Source organism: Pongo pygmaeus, chromosome 9, assembly GCF_028885625.2.
Source record: "Pongo pygmaeus isolate AG05252 chromosome 9, NHGRI_mPonPyg2-v2.0_pri, whole genome shotgun sequence".
NCBI classification, from domain to species: Eukaryota; Metazoa; Chordata; class Mammalia; order Primates; family Hominidae; genus Pongo; species Pongo pygmaeus.
In genome coordinates this window covers 19326599-19351257 of record NC_072382.2, presented here as the reverse complement: position 1 = coordinate 19351257, position 24659 = coordinate 19326599, and the positions used below count along the sequence as shown (strand labels likewise).

The window sequence follows — 24659 nt, the reverse complement described above, 5'->3', positions numbered from 1 at the left end:
TGCATCATGTCACTGCACTATATAAAGGATGGCTTTACACAGTGCAGTGACATGACCCAACTTGGGTTTTTTTTTTTTGACATGGAGTTTCGCTCTTGTTGCCCAGGCTGGAGTGCAACGGCACGATCTTGGCTTATCACAACCTCCGCCTCTTGGGTTCAAGCGATTCTCTTGCCTCAGCCTCCCGAGTAGCTGGGATTACAGGCATGGGCCACCACGCCCAGCTACTTTTGTATTTTTAGTAGAGACGGGGTTTCTCCATGTTGGTCAGGCTGGTCTGAAACTCCCGACCTCAGGTGACCCGCCCGCCTTGGCCTCCAAGAGTGCTGGGATTACAGACGTGAGCCACAGCGCCTGGCCCTTGGGTTTTAAATATATCAGTCCACCTGAGAAGTTTCTGAAGAGGGTTAAGACAGATCTGGGGAGATATATATAAAGCTAATACAATAATCCAGGCAAGACACAGTGGCAACTTGGTGCAGGGTATTTAATGTCTTTGTTTCAATTAATTTAATTATAATGTTATAATGCCTCCATCTTAGGGCAGACAATTAGGCAACGCATCTCTACTACAGGATTTAGAATAGGCTGTCTTATACTTGTCTATTTGTTTTTCCGTGCTCCAATATGCTTTATAGTTCCTTATCCACTGTATAAAAGTAAAGCATTAGGGACTCATTAGGCAAGCAATAATGAATGACCAGTTCCGGGGCAGTAGAGATGCAATCCCTGCATTGGATGATGAGGTTGAACTGTTTCAATGTTAACATTCCTTGTTTAAAGTGAAATCCATGCTCAGTTCCCATTCTTACCAGGTATGTCATAAGGAGGTAGCTTAAGAACAAAGATTCCCCCAGAAGCACATGGTAAGGCAAACAGGGCCTCCCCATCACTGCTAAGCCAGGCTGTTGAGGCGGTGGAATTAGGAGATATTCCAGGTACTGCTGGAATTAACTGATAGTTGCAAGGATCTGTGAAATCAACTTTTCCAATGTCAGTGAATATTGACTGCATGTGACTTTCAACTATCAACTCCTGTTGAGTAATTAAAAAGAAAAATCTATTAAATCAAAATAACCAGAATTTTGCTCAGTTCCTCTCTATTGCTAAAAAAGTTTTTAAAGTAAAAAACTGTCAAGTTTAAGAAGAAAGCTATTCTTCTTAATGAAAACTAATTCTCAACTTAAAATGTATGCCTGATCATTTTAAGCAGTAGCTATCAAAGTATGCTTGGTGAGGGATAATGAGAATCCAAATTTCCTTCAATTCCAAAAGATATCGCTCCAGCACTAAATTTGTGACACCCAGAGTAATTTGGGAAATAAAAGATATTGCACTTAGCCAACTTACACTCCTATACATCCGGGAGGGGTGTGGTAAAAGTAACCTGTGCACTGTTTGATTGGTTAACATCAAGATTATCACATGATTCTGAGTCTCAGAGACATAAACCCCTCCAGGTAAAACACTGCAATTTTGGAATTTTAGGCGAACGGCATTATTCAACAGATTTATGTCCAGTGACTCCTCCATCAGCTCCAATGTATCTCCAGAGGTCTTCCTGTTGAAAAAGAGACATTTGTTTGAAAAGTTTATGCTTTTCTCACTGACTGTTGTACTGAAATATATGAGAACAGTGTCCAAGTGAACTCACCAAATTTGAAAATTTTGGATAAACAGATTTGGACCACTTTTGCATTCCAAATAATATTATGCACATTTATAAAAAACAGCATAACAAAATTCAAATTTCACTGTGATTCTGTTACATAGAGACATTTCCAAACTTGATAGGCCATTTATTTAGGACAATATTTTATGCAATTAAACTCTACTATAATAAAAATTAATACCATACCCTGGCCATTGCTTGTAGTGGAATGTGGCCTCCATATATACAGCATCAAACAAAACTGACCTTAATAATTGCGGTTATTTCCTGTTTCTATTACTTCTCAACCAGCAATAGCATGCGTGCACACACATACACATACACACACAGAATAGCAATTTTATACATGCACTTACATGTATATGCAAAAATATTACTAAAATAAATATTTTAATATAAAAATACCTTCACAAATTGAACATATCAGGGTTAGTCTCTATACTGATAAGCTATTCTAACTTTCATTATTACTCCTCAAAAGGAGCTTGTTTATTTATTTTTTTCTTTTTTCTCCCACTCTCCCCAAAAGGAGCTTGTTTATTAATCCCAGCTTGGGCAGTGAGGAGCCACTGGCAGCCACAGATCTCACCGCTGCACAGGGTTTTTAGAACTTCAGCCATAAAAATGGGCAGAATTTTCCTTGATCATATTCGTGGTACCTGTCCATTTTCTTATGCAAACTGTGATACAATCCTGACCAACCGCTCAGAATTCATCTCCACTTGGTTCACAGACGCCACTGGCAGAGCATTTCTTTTTAACAAGGTAGTGAACCTGCAGTACAATGAAGTTCAAGATTGGGTCATGCTCACTGGCCACCACATGGTTCGACATGTGAGCTGAAAAACTGCAGTAGCAAACTGGGATGGATCTACGAGTTTGCCACCGAAGACAGCCAGCGTTACAAGGAAGGCCATGTGATCCTGGAACGTGCTCTAGTTCGAGAGACTGAGGGCTCTAAGGAGCATGTACCATCTGATAATTTTTTTTTTTTTTTTTTTTTGAGACAGGGTCTCACTCTGTCAGGCTAGGGTGCAGTGGTGCAATCACAGCTCACTACAGCCTCGAACTCCTGGGCTCAGGCAATCCTCCCACCTCAACCTCCTCAGCAGCTGGGACTACAGGTGTGCACCACCACACCTGGCTAATTTTTGTATTTTTTAGTAGAGACGGGGGTTTCACCATGTTGGCCAGGCTGATCTTGAACTCCTGACCTCAAGTGATCCACCCACCTCAGCCTCCGAAAGGGCTGGGATTACAGACAGTCTGATAACTCTTGAAGAAAAAGAGATAAATCCATCTTTTCCCAGGTCTCCTTTGCTGAAAACAAAAATCTACTTACATATATCGTCACCTTAGCATCACAGTCAGATTCATGAATGGAGTAACAAGAGGTTGTGAGAATCTAAGATGAAACCTTTTTTTTCAAGTTTTGTATTTTCCATCCAACAGCAGTGTGTACAGAGAATATTATGCAGATGCTGTTAATTTTTTCCCCCATGTTTACACCTTGAGGCAGAAGAGTCTATCTGCAGCTACATGGTAGGCTATGTAAGAAAAAAATTGGGGCTATTAGAGTGGAAAAGTGTGCTTTATGTAAATTTTGAAAGGAAAATATGTCAGAAGTATAGTTTTTAAACTCAGTTGGGCTCGTTTTAAACTTTTTTTTTAAAACCCCGTTATTTCACTTGATTTGCTAGCATCAGAGAAGAGATCCAAATCAGTGCCCAGTGCTAAAGACTCAGTGTTAACATGGCTTGTGCTGGCCAATGTGCCATTATCTTCTTGGAAATGAACCATAGCACTAGAGCCCATTCTTCCTTGTCAGTCTTGACACAAAGATGTCACCATTTCTAATTATTTGTCACTACACAATCGGTGTTGATTGGAAACTTTTTCTGAAATGGGGCAGAACTGCTGTCTTTTTCCATTAACTTAAGCATAGTAATATAAATAAAGTAATAATTGGGAAAAAAATAAAAAAGGAGCTTGTTATTAACAATGATGGTAAGTTCTGTGAGTGTAGAGATAGCCCCTATGTTCTTACAGCCCAAGTATTAATACTTTTCCTCTAGGGAAAGTATGTGCGTATACACTTGGATATCCTTAGACCCAGCAAAGTGCCTAGGACACAGCTAGCATTCAATAAATGCTTTTGATAAAATGCATGCAAACTAAAAACAAAAACAAAAACAAAAACTTTATTCAAACTCAAGTTGCAACAGAGGAGATAAAGCATTTTGCCCAAGGCCATTAGGTCTGACTTTAAATTTAGATTTAAACTCTTAACAACCCTACATCCAATGTCTACCAGACTCAGCACAGAAGCTGTCATGTTACTTTACTCTAACAAGGATATTTCTTACTTTTGACTTCTAAGTATTTGTCATCTTTAAAAATCACTAGTACATATTTACTTGTCTATGTCCTTGACTCAGAAGGTATGATCTGTCAAAGCCTGTTGCTTTCCTCTTCCTGACTCTGCTCCTTCTCTTCCATCTCTATGATTAAACTAGTACCCACTTTGTGAACTACTGCAGGTTTATCCTTAGTACCTCTTCCTCAGCAGCACCAGCTGACACTTAGTGATTGTCAAAGGAGATGGCTCTACTTCTTGCTGGGGTCACATCTTTCCTAGAATGATGAAATGAACTCTTTCTTGCAGAACAAACCAAGATTAAAAATTTAACCAACTAGTTTTACTTTTCCTCTTTTTAAATTTTAATTTTTTTAGAGGTTGGGTCTCACTATGTTGCCCAGGCTGGTCTTGAACTCCTGGGCTCAAGTGATCCTCCCGCCTCAGTCTCCTAAAGTGCTGGGGTTACAGTGCTGGAGTTACAGACGTGAGCCACCACGCCCAGCTAGTTTATTTTTCTTCACTTCCAGCTCCTAGCTCTATCGGCTTTGCTCCTCTCAGGTAAATATATTCTTATATTTTATTAAAATTATTCTAGGCCGGGCGCGGTGACTCACACCTATAATCCCAGCACTTTGGGAGGCCAAGGAGGGTGGATGATGAGGTCAGGGGATCGAGACCATCCTGGCTAACACAGTGAAACCCCGTCTCTACTAAAAATACAAAAAAATTAGCTAGGCATGGTGGCAGGTGCCTATAGTTTCAGCTACTTGGGAGGCTGAGGCAGGAGAACCACTTGAACCCGGGAAGCGGAGCTTGCAGTGAGCTGAGATGGTGCCACTACACTCTAGCCTGGGCGACAGAACAAGACTCAGTTAAAAAAAACAAAAACAAAAACAAAAACACATATATATATACATATACATATACATATATATTCGGACTATGTCTTTTTCCAAGCATCTCATAATCTCAAATTCCCTTCATTTTAATTAACTTCCTTTTTTCAAGTAGTTTTCTAAAGTATTTTTCCTCTCCCTCCATTTTTTGAGACAGGGTCTTGCTCTGTCACCCATGCTGGAGTGCAGCGGCACCATCTCGACTCAGTACAAACCTCCACCTACCAGGCTCAAGTGATCCTGCTACCTCAGCCTCCCGAGTAACTGGGATTACAGGTGGGACTATGGGCTCGCACCATCATGTTCAGCTATTTTTCAAATGTTTTATATAGGGCCCCACTGTGTTAACCAGACTGGTCTTGAACTTCTGGGCTAAAGTGATCTTCCTGCCTCAGCCTCCCAAAAGTGAGCCATCACACCAGGCCTTTTTTCCTTCCTTTTTAGAGAATGTTCCCTTGACTAATGACAGGAGAAATCTTACCCAAAAAGTATCCCACCACAAATTCTTCTTTCCTGAAACTCAGCCTTTACTCCCAGAACTGTCATCTTTGACATATGTAACTATTTTGGTTGCTTTTGATTCAGTTGACTGTTTTATCTTACCCATAACTGAAGAGAAAAAATATCTATGTTATGAATAAATCCAGGCTTTTCATAGAGCTAGAAGAGTTTTTTTGTTTGTTTTTTTGAGACTGAGTCTCGTTCTGTCGCCCAGGCTGGAGTGCAGTGGTACGATCTCGGCTCACTGCAACCCCACCTCTTGGGTTCAAGCAATTCTCCTGCCTCAGCCTCCTGAGTAGCTGGGATTCCAGGTGCCCGCCATCACACCCGGCTAATTTTTGTATTTTTAGTAGAGACAGGGTTTCACCATGTTGGCCAGGCTGCTCTTGAACTCCTGACCTCAAGTGATCTACCTGCCTCAGCCTCCCAAAGTGCTGGGATTACAGGTGTGAGCCACCATGCCTGGCCCTCTTACTTGATCTCTTAGCAGCATTCCACATACATGACATTGCCTTCCTTTTTAAATAGTCTCTTCTCATGAATCCTATGATGCTACCTTCTCCCAGTTTTCCTCCCACATTCCTGTCCATTTCTTCCCCTTCTCCTCGACCTGACCCCTATATGCTAGATTTCCTCAAACCTTGATCCTGGATCATCTTCTCTCACCGTACACTTTCTCCCAAGGCACATCTTATCTACTCCCAAGGATGTAAGTACCTTTTCAGTGCTGATGATTTCCCAGAGCTACTTTGCTTCTGGTAACTCAGAGCATCAGTACAATTTTCTGGATCCTCAACCTCATCTCTGAATAATTCTTTCGCTTTCCTGCCTTATGGTTAAAGTTGGCTCCTGGATCTCCCGTGAGGACAGTGACCCCAGAGTTTTCTCTACCATCCCCTTTGGGGTGGGGCCTCAAGGAAAACATACAGATGTCCTTGTTCCCCACTGGCATTCTAGGCCACTGTTCCTCCTCTGCTACCCGAATCACTCAGCTCTGAAGCTCATGTAATCAGATACCACCTGCTACCCATGCTCACTGCAGTTGATTTTAGCTCCTGGCCCACTGTCACTCTCTCCCACACTACTCTCGCCATAATGCTTAATGATTTCAATATCAGGGCCAGGTACGGTGGCTCATGGCCTATGATCCCAGCATTTTGGGAGGCCAAGACAGGAGGATTTCTTCAGCCCAGGAGTACGAGATCAGCCTGGGCAACACAGCAAAACCCTATCTCTACAAAATAAAAAAATTAGCCAGGCATGGTGATGCCCGCCTGTAATCTCAGCCACTTGGGAGGCTGAGATGGGAGGATCGATTGAGCCTAGTTCAGGCTGCAGTAGGCCATAACTGCATTGTACTCCAGCCTGGGTGACAGAGTGAAACTCTGACTCTAAAAAAGCAAACCAACAAATGAATAAACAATATCCAATTATCCTAACACTCCACCTTCTCAGTTCCCCAAATTCCTTTCCTCTAGTGATTGCTCTCAACTGCATCTACTAGGTCATTCCCAACTGCACATAGATATATTATTATATTTTATTATTATTTTTATTTTTTTATTTATGAAGTATTTATTGATGATTCTTGGGTGTTTCTCGGAGAGGGGGATATGGCAGGGTCATAGGATAATAGTGGAGAGAAGGTCAGGAGATAAACACATGAACAAAGGTCTCTGGTTTTCCTAGGCAGAGGTCCCTGCGGCCTTCTGCAGTGTTTGTGCCCCTGGGTACTTGAGATTAGGGAGTGGTGATGACTCTTAAAGAGCATGCTGCCTTCAAGCATCTGTTTAACAAAGCACATCTTGCACCGCCCTTAATCCATTTAACCCTGAGTTGACACAGCACATGTTTCAGAGAGCACGGGGCTGGGGGAAAGGCCATAGATCAACAGCATCCCAAGGCAGAAGAATTTCTCCTAGTCAGAACAAAATGGAGTCTCCTATGCCCACCTCTTTCTATACAGACACAGCAACAATCTGAACTCTCCTTCCTTTCCCCACACTTCCCCCCCTTCTTTTCAACAAAACCGCCATCGTCCTCATGGCCCGCTCCCAATGGTCGCTGTCTCTTCGGAGCTGTTGGGTACACCTCCCAGACGGGGCGGCCGGGCAGAGGCGCTCCTCACCTCCCAGACAGGGCGGCCGGGCAGAGGCGCTCCTCACCTCCCAGACAGGGCGGCCGGGCAGAGGCGCTCCTCACTTCCCAGATGGGGCCGCCGGGCAGAGGCGCTCCTCACTTCCCAGATGGGGCGGCCGGGCAGAGACGCTCCTCACCTCCTAGATGGGGTGGCCGGGCAGAGGCGCTCCTCACTTCCTCCCAGACGGGGTGGCAGCCAGGCAGAGGCGCTCCTCACCTCCCAGACGGGGCAGCCGGGCAGAGGCGCTCCTCACCTCCCAGAGGGGGCGGCCGGGCAGAGGCGCTCCTCACTTCCCAGAGGGGGCGGCCGGGCAGAGGCGCTCCTCACTTCCCAGATGGGGCGGCCGGGCAGAGGTGCTCCTCACCTCCCAGACGGGGCGGCCGGGCAGAGGCGCTCCTCACTTCCCAGACGGGGTGGCGGCTGGGCAGAGGCGCTCCTCACTTCCCAGAGGGGGCAGCCGGGCAGAGGCGCTCCTCACTTCCTCCCAGACGGGGTGGCGGCCAGGCAGAGGCACTCCTCACTTCCCAGACGGGGTGGCCAGGCAGAGGTGCTCCTCACTTCCCAGACGGGGCGGCCGGGCAGAGGTGCTCCTCACTTCCTCCCAGACAGGGTGGCGGCTGGGCAGAGGCGCTCCTCACCTCCCAGACGGGGTGGCCAGGCAGAGGCGCGCCTCACTTCCCAGACGGGGTGGCGGCTGGGCAGAGGCGCTCCTCACTTCCCAGATGGGGCAGCCAGGCAGAGGCGCGCCTCACTTCCTCCCAGACGGGGTGGCAGCCAGGCAGAGGCACTCCTCACTTCCCAGACGGGGTGGCCGGGCAGAGGCGCTCCTCACTTCCCAGACGGGGCGGCCGGGCAGAGGTGCTCCTCACTTCCTCCCAGACAGGGTGGCGGCTGGGCAGAGGCGCTCCTCACCTCCCAGACGGGGTAGCCAGGCAGAGGCACTCCTCACTTCCCATACGGGGTGGATATTATTATATTTTCTCTGTTCCTCCCTTGCTCTCTGGCTACCATGTGATTTCTCTGCTTCCCTTATAGCAATACACCTTGGAAGGGCTATTCTATACTCACAATTCCTCTCCTCCCTTTCTCTCTTGAACCCACTCCACCGAGGCTTCTGTACGACTACTGCAGAAATTCCTGACCAGGTCATCAATGACCATGATCCAAAGGCCAATTTTTGTTTCTCATCTTGCCTGGCTTAAATGCAACACTGACAGTTTTTCACTCTCCTCCTCCTTGAAACACTTCCCTTAGCTTCTGGGATGCCACATTCTTTATTCAACTCTCACTTTAGTTACTCCTTCTTGGGATCCTTTGTTGGTTTGCCATTTTTCTAAATGTTGGCGTGCCCCAGGGTTCAGTCCCAGACTGCTCTACTCAAGCGGCTCTCAACTGGGGGCGATTCTTCCTCATTCACCAGGATATGAAGCAGTATCTAGAGATATTTTTGGTTATTGTAACTGGGGTAGAAGTGGCGGTATAGATGTGCTATTGGTATGCAGAGGGTAGAGGCCAGGAATGCTGTTTAACACCCTATAGCGTACAGGACAGCCTTCCACAATGAAGACTTAGCTGACAATAATAGTGCAGAAGGTGAAAAATCCTAATTTATTCTCACTTTCTAGGTGATCTCATTCAGTGGAACAGCTTTAAGCACGATCTAATGCCAACAATTTCACAATCTGTATCTTCAGCCCAACTTCTCCACTCAACTCCTGACTACTGTCTCAACACTCACTTGGATATCTAACAGGCATCTCAGATTACACCTGTCCAAAACAGAACTCCTGGACTCACTGAACCTGAAGAAAACAAAAGTACCTGCTTCACCTATACGTTTTTCCATCACAATAAATGACATCTCCCTAACTTCCAATTGCTCAAGCCAAAAATCTAGGGCTCACCTGTGACTCTTTGCTTTCTGTATACTCCCCATCCAACGCAACAGTAATTCTAACAAATTCACTTTGAAAACATATCCACAATCACAACATTTCTCACTGCCTCTGTCACTACCACCCTGATCTAAGCCACCATCATGTGTGAATTGTGGCACCAGCCTCCTAACTGGTCTCCCTGCACCCACCCTTTCCTCCACCATGCTCTATTCTCAAGATAGCAGTCAAAGCAATCCTTTAGAAGCCCAGATCTTAGATCATGTCATTTCTCCACTTTAACCTTCCACAGCTTCTTCTCATCTTACTCAGAGCAAAAGCCAAAGCTTAAAATAACCAACAAAGCCCTGATCTGGCCCTCAACTATCTCTTTCTTATTATTCTACCCTTTGTTCACTCAGCTGCAGACTCCTGGCTCCTTTCCACTCTTTGAACACAACAGGCTCCTGTTTCGGGGTTCTTTGCACTTTTTATTCCTTTTTCTTGGAAAGCTCCACCTGAAATACTCATTCCCCAGATATCCTTTCTTCTGCTCAAATGTCAACTTACCCCTGGCTCTTGCCCAACCACCCTACATAAAACATTAACTCCCACAGGTATTCCTCTTCCCTCTTATGCTGTTCCCTTTTCCCTATTCCATTTATCAACTGACAAACTGTCAGAGGCATGTGAACCAGAACAAATCCATCTTGGATAGGAGTTGGGTAAAATGAGACTGAAACCTACTGGGGTGCATTCCCAGACAGTTAAGGCATTCTAAGTCACAGGATGAGATAGGAGGTCAGTACAAAATACAGGTCATAAAGACCTTGCTGATAAAACAGGCTGCAATAAAGAAGCAAGCCAAAACTCACCAAAACCAAAATGGTGACAAGGGTGACCTCCAGTCGTCCTCACTGCTACACTCCCATCAACGCCATGACAGTTTACAAATGCCATGGCAACATCAGGAAGTTACATCAGGAAGTCTAAAAAGTGGAGGCATGAACAATCTACCCGTTTAGCATATCATCAAGAAATAACCATAAAAATGGGCAACCAGCAGCCCTCGGGGCTACTCTGTTTATGGAGTAGCCATTCTTTTATTTACTTTTTTTTTGAGATGCAGTTTTGCTCTTGTTGCCCAGGCTGGAGTGCAATGGTGTGATCTCAGCTCACTGAACCCTCCACCTCCTGGGTTCAAGCTATTCTCCTGCCTCAGCCTCCCAAGTAGCTGGGACTACAGGCATGTGCCACCATGCCCAGCTAATTTTGTATTTTTAGTACAGACACGGTTTCACCATGTTAGTCAGGCTGGTCTCGAACTCCTGACCTCAGGTGATCCACCTGCCTTGGCCTCCTAAAGTACTGGGATTACAGGTGTGAGCCACCATGCCTGGCCTCCTTTACTTTCTTAATAAACTTGCTTTCACTTTGCACTGCGGACTTGCCCTGAATTCTTTCTTGTGCGAGATCCAAGAACCCTCCTTTGGGGTCTGGATCGGCACCCTTTTCCTGTAACAAAACTGCATGTACTTGGGGTTTTTTGGTTATTGTTGTTGTTGCCTATCTTCCTCCATGAGAGTAGGGACTTTGTTTTGTTCCCTGCTATATCCCTGTTCCCTAAAAACAGACTGAAATACATTAGGCAAGCAAATTTTCTTTCTTTCTTCCTGTTTTTTTAAAAGAGATGGGGTCTTACCCTTTTTCCTACCTGGAGTGCAGTGGCATGATCGGATCCTCCCGCCTCAGCCTCCTGAGTAGTTAAGATGAAAGGCACACGCCACTCCGCCTGGCTTATTTTAAAAAATCAGGCTGGACACAGTGGCTCACGCCTGTAATCCTAGCAAATTGGGAGGCCGAGAACGGGGCACTGCTTGAGTCCGGCAGTTCAAGACCAGTCTGCACAACAAGGCAAAACCCCATCTCTACAAAAACAAATAGAAAAATTAGCTGGGCATGGTGGTGCATACCTGTAATTCCAGCTACTTGGAAGGCTGAGGTGGGAGGGTCACTTGAACCCCGGAGGCGGAGATTGCAGTGAGCCATAATTGCACCAATGCACTCCAGCCTGGACAATGGAGCCAGACTGTCTCTCAAAAAGAAAAAAAAAAAAAAGAAAGAAAAAAATTTTTTTTTGTAGAAATGGGGTCTTGAACTCCCGGCCTCAAGAGATCCTCCCACCTCAGCCCCCCAAAGTGCTGGGATTACAGGTGTGAGCCACTGTGCCCAGCCAAAATATTTAATTAAATGAAATTTGTATCTCTAACATAAAGTCTCTCTTTTGAGCCTTAGACCTGTAAACTTCAATGCCTACTTGACATTTCCAAAGGGCTGCTCCCCAGGTACTTCAAATTTACTATGTCCAATAGAATTATTCATATCTTTCGAAAATCCATCTTCTATGTATCTCTGTAAATGGCAACCCCTCCCCACTCACATCTGGTTAGTCACATGAGACACCAGGGAGCTGTCCTTGTTCTATCCTTTTCTTTTACCATCCCTTACCCCATATTCAATCCACCACCAAGTCCTAGTGAATCTATCTTCCAAAGGTATCTTGAATCCATCTACTTTTCTATTTCTAGTCATTCCCACAATTGAGCCACCAGCAACCCTTACTTGGGCCATAATAAAAGCAAAAATTTTTTTGTATTATACCCATCTAATCCAAATCCACTTTCCACAAAGCAGACTGAGATCTTCTAAAAATACATTTAAAAAAATTTAGATTCAGGGGTACATGTGCAGGTTTGTTACATGAGTATATTGTGTGTATATTCCTATATACATGAGGTTTGGGCTTCTAATGATCCTGCTGCCCAAGTTGTGAACACAGTATCCGATAGGTTTTCCAACCTTTGCTCCCCTCCCTCCCTCCTTTTGGAATCCCTAGTGTTAACTGTTCCCATCCAAAAATGCAATTTTGATGTTAGTAACTCTTTAAAAACCTTTCAATTATTACTCAATGTACTTAGGATAAAATCCAAAAATCCTTAAAAATGGCCTAAGGGTCCCTCATGGTCCGAGTCCTGCCTACCTCTCCAGCCTCAGTATCTCACATCACTTTCTGTTTTACCCACTGCACTTAAGCCACACAGATCTTTGGTCAGTTCCAAACCCGCCATATTCTTTCCACTTCATGACCTTTGCATATGGTGATCCTACTTGCTGGACTCCTCTCTGTCCACTCCCCATGCCTGGCTAACCTCGTGTCCTTTAGATCTCAGGGTAACTGTGAATTCCTTAAAGCCTTTCCCTGCCCTACTAATTATATTTGGTCCTCTTATTAGCCTCTCATAACCCCTATATTTTTCCTCTAGGGCAAGCTTTCCTCCAAAAAATTTCCCCATGAAAAGTGGGTCCACATCTATTCTGACATTGCTACAACGTCTTGCATGATGAAAATTGCAGTTTTGTTCATTTCATCCTGGTACCTAGCACAATACCTGACATATTGAAGCTCGAACATATTTGTACAATGAAGGAAGCTGTAAAGCACTATAAAAACATAACGGGTTCATGTTTAAAACTGGTCTTATGGGCTTTATCCCCCTAAGCTACATTTCCTCTGCTTCTGGTGTTGCTCGGTGTTATGTGTGTGTGGGGGGAGGGGGAGAGGTATCTCTTCTAGAACTCTGTGTCTGAGTTTTCCCGATTCTGATACGAACTGAAAAAACAATCTTTCTCTTTCCCTAAGTGTCAATTACCGCTTCTAGAATAGCACTTTGGGTACAGCGACGAAAATTTATACACCAAACCCTACCTTCCAGGGGAGTTTGGCGAACCACAGCACTTACCAATGAATGAACCTGTTTCTGGTTACGGAGAACAACTTGCCACTCTCCACATAGTAAAAGCCTCCCGCGCTTTCACTGTATTTTACGGCGCCAGTCACGGCATTTGCAGTCCCTGCAAAATGAACGTGGTCAGCCTGCACAGGCGTCTTCTGAGAAATGACAGGGACTAAGGGAGCTGACAAAGCAGAGAGTGACAGACTGACAACCCATACAAAGAAAAGAGGAAAACGTCGGACATCAAGGAATCTCTGATCCCGGGGCTAGAGGCATGTGGACTCAGGAGGATGAACCAGGGAGTCAGGGACCCTGGGACCCATGAGAGGAGCCCGAGGGGACAGATCGGATCGCACCCTCACTGGCCATTTCCGTACCGATGCTGCAGACTGTGAATTCCCGAAAGTGCCTCGGCCTTTCGCGCTCAGCTCCGCTTAGCTCCACGAAGCTCCGTTCCAGAGCTCCCGCCGCCGCCATCTTCCCGCCGTCGCCGCGATGCCCGACGGGACAAAGGCAGGGCCCCGCGGTGCTGTCACTTCCGGGGGTGGGGCGGGCGGAGCTGCGGACAAGTGAAGCATCCCGGGAGTAGAAAGGCGGCTCCGGCCCTTCGTTGCGGGGCTTCCACCGGGAGAATGAGGGTGGGCAGCGAGGAATCCAGAAGAGAAGGGGGCAGGGGAGGCAGACTCTATCTGCGGGAACCTTCCAGTGGCCGGCTGGAACGCCTCCGGAGGGCGGTGCTCTTTTCTCAGCGGCCGCAGGGCAGGGGGCGGGGCCGGGTTGGTTTCTGTTTCTAAAACGCGGGGCTCAGTCTCCCAGGAGGGGCGAGGTCCGGGGATTCCCGGCATTTCGGCGTCCTCTGCCGGATCCCGGGTTTATGGTCACCTCTCCCTCGGTTAGGGTGTCTGTCTGCAAATCTTTGGCGATCCTCCCTTCGCTCTTCAGTGGCGACACTTGGGATGGCGGGGTGAGGAAGGGGTAGTGAGGGAAAGGCCTTTGGTTTTGGCCTTGCTGAGGTTACCTGAGTGCTACTCACTTGGATACGTGAAAGGAATTTGCCATTCATTCCACCCGTGATGTTGCGCTTGGCTGTCAATGCAGTAAGGGCCCATAGTGGGTGTTTAGAAGATATTGTGGGAGTAGATGTTCAAAATCGAGGAAAATGCTAATCTTCAGCGGGGAAGGTTTTGTTCCTTAGTGATAGCCAGCGCTTGTTAAGCACTTCTATTACCAGTGACCACAACCATTCCGTGTCATTCTCCGTTTCATTTATCTAGTTCCGACCATCATTTTCTATCTTTCCACTTCACTCCCTCTGGAACACCAACTTTGGCAGTGCAGTCCCCTCATTCTACCTGGAATCCATTGTTCTACAAAATCTTCACTGTCCCTCACTTCTTTGGTGTTTCTTTCTTATCCTGAATACCATTAAATTACTTCATTGCCTAACTCTTCATCAGTAAAAACTACAACTTCGACTACATTCAAATCTGTAGCTGAACATGACTGGAGAAAACTATACACCCGGGTCGGGCGTGGTGGCTCACGCCTGTAATCCCAGCACTTTGGGAGGCCAAGGCGTGAGGATCACTTGAGGTCAGGAGTTCGAGACCAGCCTGGCCAACATGGTGAAACCCGGTCTGTACCAAAAATAGAAAAATTAGCCGGGCGCGGTGGCTCACGCCTGTAATCCCAGCACTCTGGGAGGCAGAGGTGGGTGGATCACGAGGTAAGGAGTTTGAGACCAACCTGGCCAACATGGTGAAACCCTATCTCTACTAAAGATACAAAAAATTAGCTGGGCATGGTGGTGCACGCCTGTAATCCCAGCTACTCGGGAGGCTGAGGCAGGAGAATCGCTTGAATCTGGGAGGCAGAGGTTGCAGCGAGCTAAGATCGCGCCACTGCACTCCAGCCTGGGTGACAGAGCGAGACTGTCTCAAAAAAAAAAAAAAAAAAAAGAAAAAAGAAAAATTAGCTGGGCATGATGGTGCGCTCATGTAATCCCGGCTACTCGGGAAGCTGAGGCAGGAGAATCGCTTGAACCCGGGAGGTGGAGGTTACAGTGAGCCGAGATCTCGCCGTTGCACTCCAGCCTGGGCAACAAAAGCGAAACTCCGTCTCAAAAAAAAAAAAAAAAAAGAAAAGAAAGAAAACAGAAAAGTATACACCCATACAGACATGCCTCCCCCTAACTCCATCAGGACCATGTACCTTGAGTGGGCCCATAATGCTGCCCAGCAAACACATTGTATTTGCCTTCTCCATTTATTGTTCTAAATGAGTATTTCATAACTCCTATCACCTCCATTGCCTCCTTTGTCATCCTGACTCTCAGCTTGCTCCTTCATTTAGAAAGTTAAAGCAATCAGAGGCTGAGATGGAAGGATGGCTTGAGGCCAGGAGTTCAAGACAAGCCTGGGCAACATACCCCCATCTCTAATAAAAATTAAAAAAAAATTAGCCAGGCATAGTGGTGTGCCTCTGTAGTCCCAGCTATAGGAGGATTTCTTGAGCCCAGGAGTTGGAGGATACAGTGAGCTACAATCCAGCCACTGCACTCCAACATGGCCAGAAAGAGACCCATCTGGAAAGAAGGAAGGAGGAAGGGAGGACTTCCTCTACAATGACATCTCCCCACCTACCAGCATCTGTAACCACATATTTTGCCTTCCCTTCCTGTTACTATAAACTGTCTCTCAGCTTATGCAGAGACAACCTTTCTACTTCCTTAGAACACCTGCTCAAGGACAGCATTCCAGCAATTCAATTATTTCCATTTTCAGTCTTTTTCCTTTTTTTCTTAGTACTGTATGTACTAAGCATACAAACATTCCCTCAACTTCCACTCTCTGCAGCTACTACTCCATATCTCTTCTCCTCTCACCCACAGCAAAACTCAAAACTCAAGAGTGTTTTAATTCCTTCTCTCATTCTCTTATATATATATGTATATTTTATTTATTGAGATGGAGTTTCACTATTGTTGGCCAGGCTGGAGTGCAATGGCACGATCTCGGCTCACTGCAACCTCCGCCTCCTGGGTTCAAGCGATTCTCCTGCCTCAGCCTCCCAAGTAGCTGGGATTACAGGCATGCGCTGCCCTGCCTGGGTAATTTTTTTTGTATTTTTAGTAGAGACAGGGTTTCACCATGTTGGTCAGGCTGGTCTTGAACTCCTTACCTCAAATGATCCACTTGCCTCGGCCTCCCAAAGTGCTGGGATTACAGGCATGAGCCACTGTGTCTGGCCTCATTAAATCCATGTTTTTCAGGCTTTTGCTCCTACTGCCTTGCTGAAACTGCTTTTTTCCAGGTTATCAAAGGCATCCACATTACCTATCTAATACTAAACTGCTATTTCTTTTTTCTGACACAGAATCTTGCTCTGTTATCCAGGCTGGGGTGCAGTGATGTGATCCCAGCTCATTGCAGCTGCAAACTCCTGGGATGAGAGGATCCTCCTGCCTCAGCCTCTCGAGTAGCTGGGGCCACAAGCTTGTGCCACCATGCCCTGCCAAATTTTTTATTTTTTATTTTTTGTAGAGACAAGGTCTTCCTATGTTGCCCAGGCTGGTCTCAAACTCCAGGCCTCAAGTGATCCTCCTGCCTCTGCCTCCCAAAGTGCTGGGATTACAGGCGTGAGCCACAGTGCCTGGCCTGAACTGTTATTTCTAAGCTTATTTGACTACTTGTAGAATTTGACCAATTGCTTGCTTCTTCCTCATGGAAACACATTCTTCATGTGGCATCAAGGACGCCACTCTCTTGATTCTACCTATTTCACTAACCGTTCCTTTTCAGACTCCTTTCCTAGATGCTCCTCTTTTCCCCAACCTCTTGATGTTGGAGTGTCCAGAGTTCAGTTCTTGGTCCTTTCCATCTACAAACACTCCCCTGAGAATCTCACCCAGTCTTCTGGCTTTAAATACTACCTTGTTATATGCTGATCATCCCCAAATGTATACCTCCTGTCTAAGCTTCTCCCCCCAAGTCCAGGTTTATATATTCAACTGCCTATTTTTTATCTTAGATTTAACATGTCTGAAACTGAAGTCCTAACCTCTCTCCCCACACTTACTTTCCCCATCTCAGTTACCAGCACTGTTCCAGTTGCTCAGCCTCTCGAGTAGCTGGGATTACAGGTGTTTGCCACCACGCCTGGCTTATTTTTTTGTGTATTTAGTAGAGATGAGGTTTCACAGTGTTAGCCAGGATGGTCTCAATCTCCTGACCTTATGATCTGCCTGCCTCAGCCTCCCAAAATGCTGAGATTACAGGTGTGAGCCACAGCACCTGGCCACACTTCAAATGTTATTATTTACAAATTCCTGGTTATCTAAGTTATAACTGCTCATGACACTGATGCGCCACAGTAGAGAGAACTATTCTGAAGACTGATTATTTCCACTTTCATATCTAGAGGTCAGACCTCTTTTGCCAAGTTCTCAGCCTTTTATATTCAGTTGCTTCCTTGATGCCCCTTGGATTTCCCATGGACATCTCAAATTCAACATATCCAAAATGTTACCCCTCTCTATATACTCTCACTATATACTCTCACATGTAGTCTATATCTGTGTGGACATCACCACTGTGGCCCAGTCTAGAAATCTAGTAATTACCCTGGACTTTTCTGTTTTAATCCCAACACCCAAATCTCATATATCCATATGGCAAAAGAAAGATGGCCACAAATTCTTTGACATTGTTCCCATCCAGAAGTGTAGCCTTCTTTGTCCCCTCCCCTTAAATCTGAAGGGTTCTGTAACTGCTATAAGGAATATAATATAGCAAAAGTGATGCTGTGCCAGCCTAGCTTAAGAGAGTCTACATCTCTCTTGGAAGACTGGCTGTAGGGGAAGCAAGCTGCCATGTAAAAAATTTGGCTACGCCCGGGCCATCCTAGGCAGATTGCAGGGAGAGACCACACACAGAGACTCTAATGCTACTTGAAGTGAGAGATGCCTGGTAAGTCCCCAGGTCCCAGATATTTTGTAGAGCAGAGATGAGTCATCACCACTGAGCCCTGTCCAAATTGCATATTAATGAGCTAAATACATGATTGCTATTTTATTTTAATTAATCAAATTAATTAATTAATTAATTAATTAATTTTGGGACAGAATCTCACTCTGTCGCCCAGGCTGGAGTGCAGTGGCGCAATCTTGGCTCACTGCAACCTCCAGCTCCTGGGTTCAAGTAGAGATGGGGTTTTACCATGTTGGCCAGGCTGGTCTTGAACTCCTGACCTCAAGTGATCCACCCATCTCAGCCTCCCAAAATGCTAGGATTACAGGCATGAGCCACCGCGCCCGGCCTCAACGTACATATTTAATGTAGTAATGTTTTTTCATTTTTTTCTCAGAAAAAAATGTTAAATTGATGAGGCATCTTTCAGTTTTATAGGAATCTAGGAATTACATTTTTTGGCAGTGAACACTTTTTAGCTTTAGATCACTGTCTTATCTCCAACATCCATCAGAATTCCGGGAACTTCACGTTACCTAATAAATGTTTGAGGAATAATTAAATGAATGAATAAGTGCATATATGCATTTTTGGAAAACTCAAATACCCTTTGAACTATTAATGTTCTGGGGGATGGTTATAACATAAATTGAATCATATCGCCATCTAGTGGTTAGGTAGTGACTTCGTTTAGAAACAAAATGCAGAGTGTTACCAATATTGTGCAGCAAGTTTTATTTAAATACTTTTTTTTTTTTTCCGGATGGAGTCTTGCTCTGTTGCTCACGCTGGAGTGAAGTGGCGCGATCTCTGCTCGCTGCAACCTCTACCTCCCAGGTTCAAGCGATTCTCCTGCCTCAGTCTCCTGAGTAGCTGGGATTCCAGGCACGTGCCACCACACCTGGCTAATTTTCATACTTTTAGTAGAGATGGGGTTTCACTGTGTTGGTCAAGCTGGTCTTGAACATCCGACCTCGTGATCCGCCCGCCTCGGCCTCCCAAAGTGCTGGGATTCCCAAAGGCGTGAGCCACCGTGCCCGGACTTTTTCTTTCTTTTTTTTTTTTTTTGAGACGGAGTCTCGCTCTGCCGCCCAGGCTAAAGTGCAGTGGGGCATGATCTCAGCTCACTGCAATCTCTGCCTCCTGAGTTCAAGTGATTCTCCTGCCTCAGCCTCCTGAGTACCTGGGATTACAGGTGCCCGACACCACGCCCAGCTAATTGTTGTATTTTTAGTAGAAACAGGGTTTCACCATCTTGGCCAGGCTGGTCTCGAACTCCTGACCTCGTGATCCACCCGCTTCGGCCTCCCAAAGTGCTAGGATTACAGGTATGAGCCACTGCCCCCGGCTGAACGATACTGTTAATTGAACTTTAAGCAGATTTTCATAACCAACTTGATAGCTACTCCTTGAAAGAAGAATTTGGTGGTTTAAACAAGTGTGGGAAATGATGATAAATAAAGTTAAACATATTTCTTTCTTGAAGAACTTTTCAAAGACATTAATATAATAGCTTTGTGAAGTTCCAAGAAGGCCTTATGCATGATATGCTTTCCAGACTCTTTGACATACAGAATACTCTTTTCAAGGAGCAACTCATTGGACCATTGTTCTTCGAGAATATATTTTGGAAAACATGGCTTTAGTGTCATTTTGCCCATATGTTAAAAATATCAGCTGGGCACGGTGGCTCACACCTATAATCCCAGCATTTTGGGAGGCTGAAGCAGGAGGATTGGTTGAGCCCAGGAGTTTGAGACCACCCTGGGCAACATAGTGAGACTCCATCTCTACGAAAAAAAATTATCCAAGTATTGTAGTGTACACCTGTAGTTTCAGCTACTTGGGAGGCTGGGGCAGGAGAATCCCTTGAGCCCAGAAGTTCAAGGTTATAATGAGCTATGACTGTGCCACTGCACTCCAGCCTGGGTGACAGAGCGAGACTCTGTTTCTAAAAAAAAAAGCAGAATTGTGGAATAAATGAAGTATGTCAGTGACTTCTCAATTCCGTTTTCAGTATTCTTTCTACCCACTTAGAAAACCACCAGGACTTTAGACTCCAGGGCCTTTGAGGGGCCCTGAAAGCCCAGGGCTCCCACCTAGATTTGACCCTCCTGTGCTTTGGACTTATCCTTGGGAACTATACACCCTGGATTGTTTTCACCTTTCAGGCAATATTTTCTATAAATTTCTCTTTTTTTACTTTTTTTTTTTTTTTTCTGAGACAGGGTGTCACTCTGTCACCCAGGTTGGAGTGTAGTGGCCTGATCTCTGCTCACTGCAACCTCCACCTCCCAGGTTCAAGTGATTCTCCTGCTTCAGCCTCCCAAGCAGCTGGGACTACAGGCTTGCACCACCACGCCCAGCTAATTTTTATATTTTTAGTAGAGACGGGGTTTCACCATGTTGGCCAGGCTGGTCTCAAACTCCTGACCTCAGGTGAGCCTCCCATCTCGGCCTCCCAAAGTATTGCAATTACAGGTGTGAGCCACCATGCCCGGCCTTTTAAAAATTTTTTTTTAATTTTTTGAGACAGAGTCTCACTCTGTCACGCAGGCTGGAGTATAAGGTGCAATCTTGTCTCATTGCAACCTCCACCTCCCAGGTTCAAGCAATTCTCGTGTCTCAGCCTCCCAGTAGCTGGGATTTCAGGCGTGTACCTCTAACAACATTTTTGTATTTTTAGTAGAGATAGGGTTTCGCCATGTTGGCCAGGCTGGTCTCGAACTCCTTACCTCAAGTGATCCACTTGCCTCGGCCTCCCAGAGTGCTGGGATTACAGGCGTGAGCCACTGTGCCTGGCCAATTTTCTGTAAATTTCAATTATGATTCATTATATGATTAGTTAAATGTTACTTCTGTATCTTTGTAGGAGGTTCCATGTAATTTAATTCACAAAATCAAAACAAACTCTTGCTAGGGTGGGCAAGGTAGCTCACTCCTGTAATCCCAGCAGTTTGGGAGGCTGAGGTGACAGATCACTTGAGGTCAGGAGTTCAAGACCAGCCTAGCCAACATGGTGAAACCCCATTTCTACTAAAAATATAAAAAAAATTAACCAGGCATGGTGGCGTGCACCTGTAATCCCAGCTACTAGGGAGGCTGAGGCAGAAGAACTGCTTGAACCTGGGTGGTGGAGGTTGCAGTGGTGCCATAGTGAGCCGAGGTGGCACCACTGCACTCTAGCCTGGGCGACAAAACAAGACTCCATCTCAAAAAAAAAAAAAAAAAAAATCCTCGCTTGAACCATATGTTCTGAGTTTTACTTCTGAAAATATGAATGCCTTAAAACTAGCTCCGGTATAACTGGAAATGAGTTGACATTATAGTAATTCACACTGAGGTGCTGATGACTATAAAAGCTTCATAAATTGCCTTTCCCAGAGGTAAGGCATGGCAACATACACTACCTTAACTGGTAGGGCTTTGCCCCTCCTCCCTCTCTTGCTAATCAGTTGTGGGAGTCCTTTTCTACTGCCTCGGTATCATTTTCAACAGAGTGATTCAGAGAGCTATCAGCTGACTGGAATTGGCACGTGATCTATATACTCCACTTACCATCTGATTCAAAGGGATTAAACTCTAGTGGTGGAATTGGAGGCATCAACAAAGAACCAGATGTGCAGGTAGCCTCAGTAGGGGCAGTTAAGTTCATCTCAGTAAAATATGATTAATATTAGTCTTTTTTTTTTCTTTTTTAAGATAGAGTCTCGCTCTGTTGCCCAGGCTGGAGTGAAGTGGCACCATCTCCACTCACTGCAACCTCTGTCTTTTGGGTTCAAGAATTGTCCTGCCTTAGCCTCCCGAGTAGCTAGGATTACAGGTGCTCACCACCACGCCCAGCGAATTTTTGTATTTTTAGTAGAGACAGGGTTTCACCACGTTGGCCAGGCTGGTCTTGAACTCCTGACCTCAGGTGATCCACCCGCCTTGGCCTTTCAAAGTGCTGGGATTACAGGCATAAGCCACCGCGCCTGGCCAATATTAGTCTTAAAAAACAAGGTGGGCCAGGCATGCTCTCACCATTAGCCAGGCTGGTCTCGAACTCGAGGTGGGCACAGGAGTTTGAGACAAGCTTGGGCAACGTGGCGAAACCCCATCTCTACAAAAAGTACAAAAATTAGCCAGGTGTGGTGGTACACGCCTGTAGTATCAGCTACTCTGGAGGCTGAGGTGGGAGGGAGGATGACCTGAGCCCAGGGAGGTTGAGGCTGCAGTGAGCTAGCTGAGATCACATCACCGGGCAACAGAGACCCTGTTTAAAAAAAAAAAATCGAGATCAAAAGTTGATCCAGTAAAAAGGGTTATTTGCATGTATAGAGTCCAAAAATGCTTTTTTTTTTAGACAGGGTCTCACTCTGTTACCCAGGGTGGAGTGCAGTGGCATGATCATGGCTCGCTGCAACCTCTGCCTCCCGGGTTCAAGTGATTCTCCTGCCTCAGCCTCCCAAGTAGCTGGGATTACAGGCACGCACCACCACGGCCGGCTCATAGTTTTGTATTTTTAGTAAAGACAGGGTTTTACCATGTTGGTCAGGCTGGTCTTGAACTCCTGACCTCAAGTGATCTGCCTGCCTCCGCCTCCCAAAGTGCTGGCATTACAGGTGTGAGCCACTGCGCCTGGCCTCAGAAGTGCTTTTTAATATAAAAGTGTACAATACAATTAAGAGGCTAGAAATTCAGATATTTGAGTAGAGATTCTCACCTATATCTAGACCCTCTTGAAGTCGCACCCACTTCAAACCCTCCCTTCTCATTCGGTCTGTCTTAAAACCTCAGGGCTATCACTTCCTTTGTTGCTGCATGATCATGGGCAATGCCAATCAATGTGCTCACGTCTTTATGTCTTTCTCTGCAAAATAATGATGGCAATAAATATCAGTTGAGAGATTTTTGCAGTCTGTTTCATTCTTTTCTCTTTTCATCTGCTCCTGATAATTTTTTTTAATATCCTTCTCCTGTGCTACCCCTACAAAGAATAAAAAGCTTCAAATCATAAAAATAGGATGAGTTTTTAGAAGTATCACTCCTTCCTCATTTTGCCTGCCAAGTTTCAATTTGGTGCAGGTGCTGAAAGATGTTTATAGGCAAATAAAATAAGTCACTTCCACATCTCAGAGCAAGGATGCTCAGTGACCCGAGTAGGGGTTAGAACTTTGATGAGAGGCTCCAGTTTGAGGTCAGAGGCCAATGCTTTTCCAAACCCCCAGACTTTAGTCTTGTTTTGGCTTGCATTTGTCACTGCCCAAATCTTGCAAGAATTTCTGGAAATTAAATTAGTCAAAATGTGTGACTACAATTTCAGAGCTGGCAAAGCCTCTATAGGCAGCCACAGGTCCACACCCAGTGATTGTTTATATTTCTCTCGCATCCTCCAGGATCTTGCTTACGCACCAGTTTCTCTTGAGTAACCGTGTGTGGAGCCAAGTCAGTAACGGTAATGTTCCTTGTCTGCCTCCTTGGGCTGGTCCTGACGCTGGCCTCGACAATGCCAGGCTCGGGAACTATTTGTTTCTGAATTCCAGCCAAGAAGTCTAACAATTCTCTCCTTTCCTTTCCATCGCCCTCTTCTTCCTTACTAATGCCAAGTCTGGGATTTTCCTTGTCTAAAGACCACAGGGGCAAGGAAATGAACTTTCTTGGGATACCACAGACCACTTAACAGAAAATGTGCCCTTTGTTCTCATTCAAATGCCTTTTCCTTAAATGATATTTCTTTTCTTTTTTTTGAGACAGAGTCTTGCTCTGTCACCTATGCTGGAGTGCAGTGGCATGATCTCAGCTTACTGCAACCTCCGCCTCCCAGGTTCAAGCGATTCTCCTGCCTCAGCCTCCCGAGTAGCTGGGATTACAGGCGTCCACCACCATGCCTGGCTAATTTTTGTGTTTTTAGTAGAGACAGGGTTTCACCACGTTGGCCAGGCTGGTCTCCAACTCCTGACCTCAGGTGATCCCCCCACCTTGGCCTCCCAAAATGCTGGGATTATAGGCGTGAGCCACCGTGCCTGTCTCAAAAAAAAAAAAAAAAAAAAAAGAAAAAAAAAAAAAGAAAGGAGTACCTCAAAAAGAAAAAGTGATTTGCCTAGGCATTTAGTCAGGCAATTCTATTAGTTGTGTCTGAATCCATTCTTTAAACATTTTAAAATGCTTTTAGCTCCTAGCAACCATATCCAAAACAAAGGAAGCAAACGCTTGTATTTACCTACAGGAAATAGAAAGATGCAGGTCTGGCTGTTGATCACTGATTCCACTATGAGCCACAAAATTTTACTGCATTTGGCCAAACTCCGGGACAGTTCAGTAGGGATTGCTGTTGACACAAATAGGGATTCCAGTTCCCACTTGGCCTTGGCAAGTCACTTCATTTCTCTGGGCCTCAGTTTCCTCATCTGTAAAGTGAGGCCTCTGGGCTTCATGATCTCTTAGGTTTCCTGGTTTACAACTAGGAAAATGCTA

General features: G+C 45.5%; 1 protein-coding gene and 1 pseudogene across 2 annotated transcripts in view; one reads left to right on the top strand and one right to left on the bottom strand.

The window, feature by feature from the left end:
• Nucleotides 1–13950, bottom strand: part of NUP160 (nucleoporin 160) — a 73539-nt gene extending 59589 nt beyond the window's left edge. The window contains exons 1-4 of one of the 2 annotated variants that reach the window (XM_054439526.2): nt 13614–13950; nt 13243–13354; nt 1351–1561; nt 813–1035 (exon numbers count right to left, since the gene is read on the bottom strand). In XM_054439526.2, coding sequence (XP_054295501.1) covers nt 813–1035; nt 1351–1561; nt 13243–13354; nt 13614–13713 — 646 coding nt within the window. In that variant the 5' untranslated portion in view covers nt 13714–13950. The remainder of the gene's footprint in view (nt 1–812; nt 1036–1350; nt 1562–13242; nt 13355–13613) is intronic. The other variant, XM_054439527.2, reaches the window with a different exon arrangement.
• On the top strand, nt 2297–2652 carry LOC129007562 (protein yippee-like 5; annotated as a pseudogene).
• Nucleotides 13951–24659: the final 10709 nt, after the last annotated feature.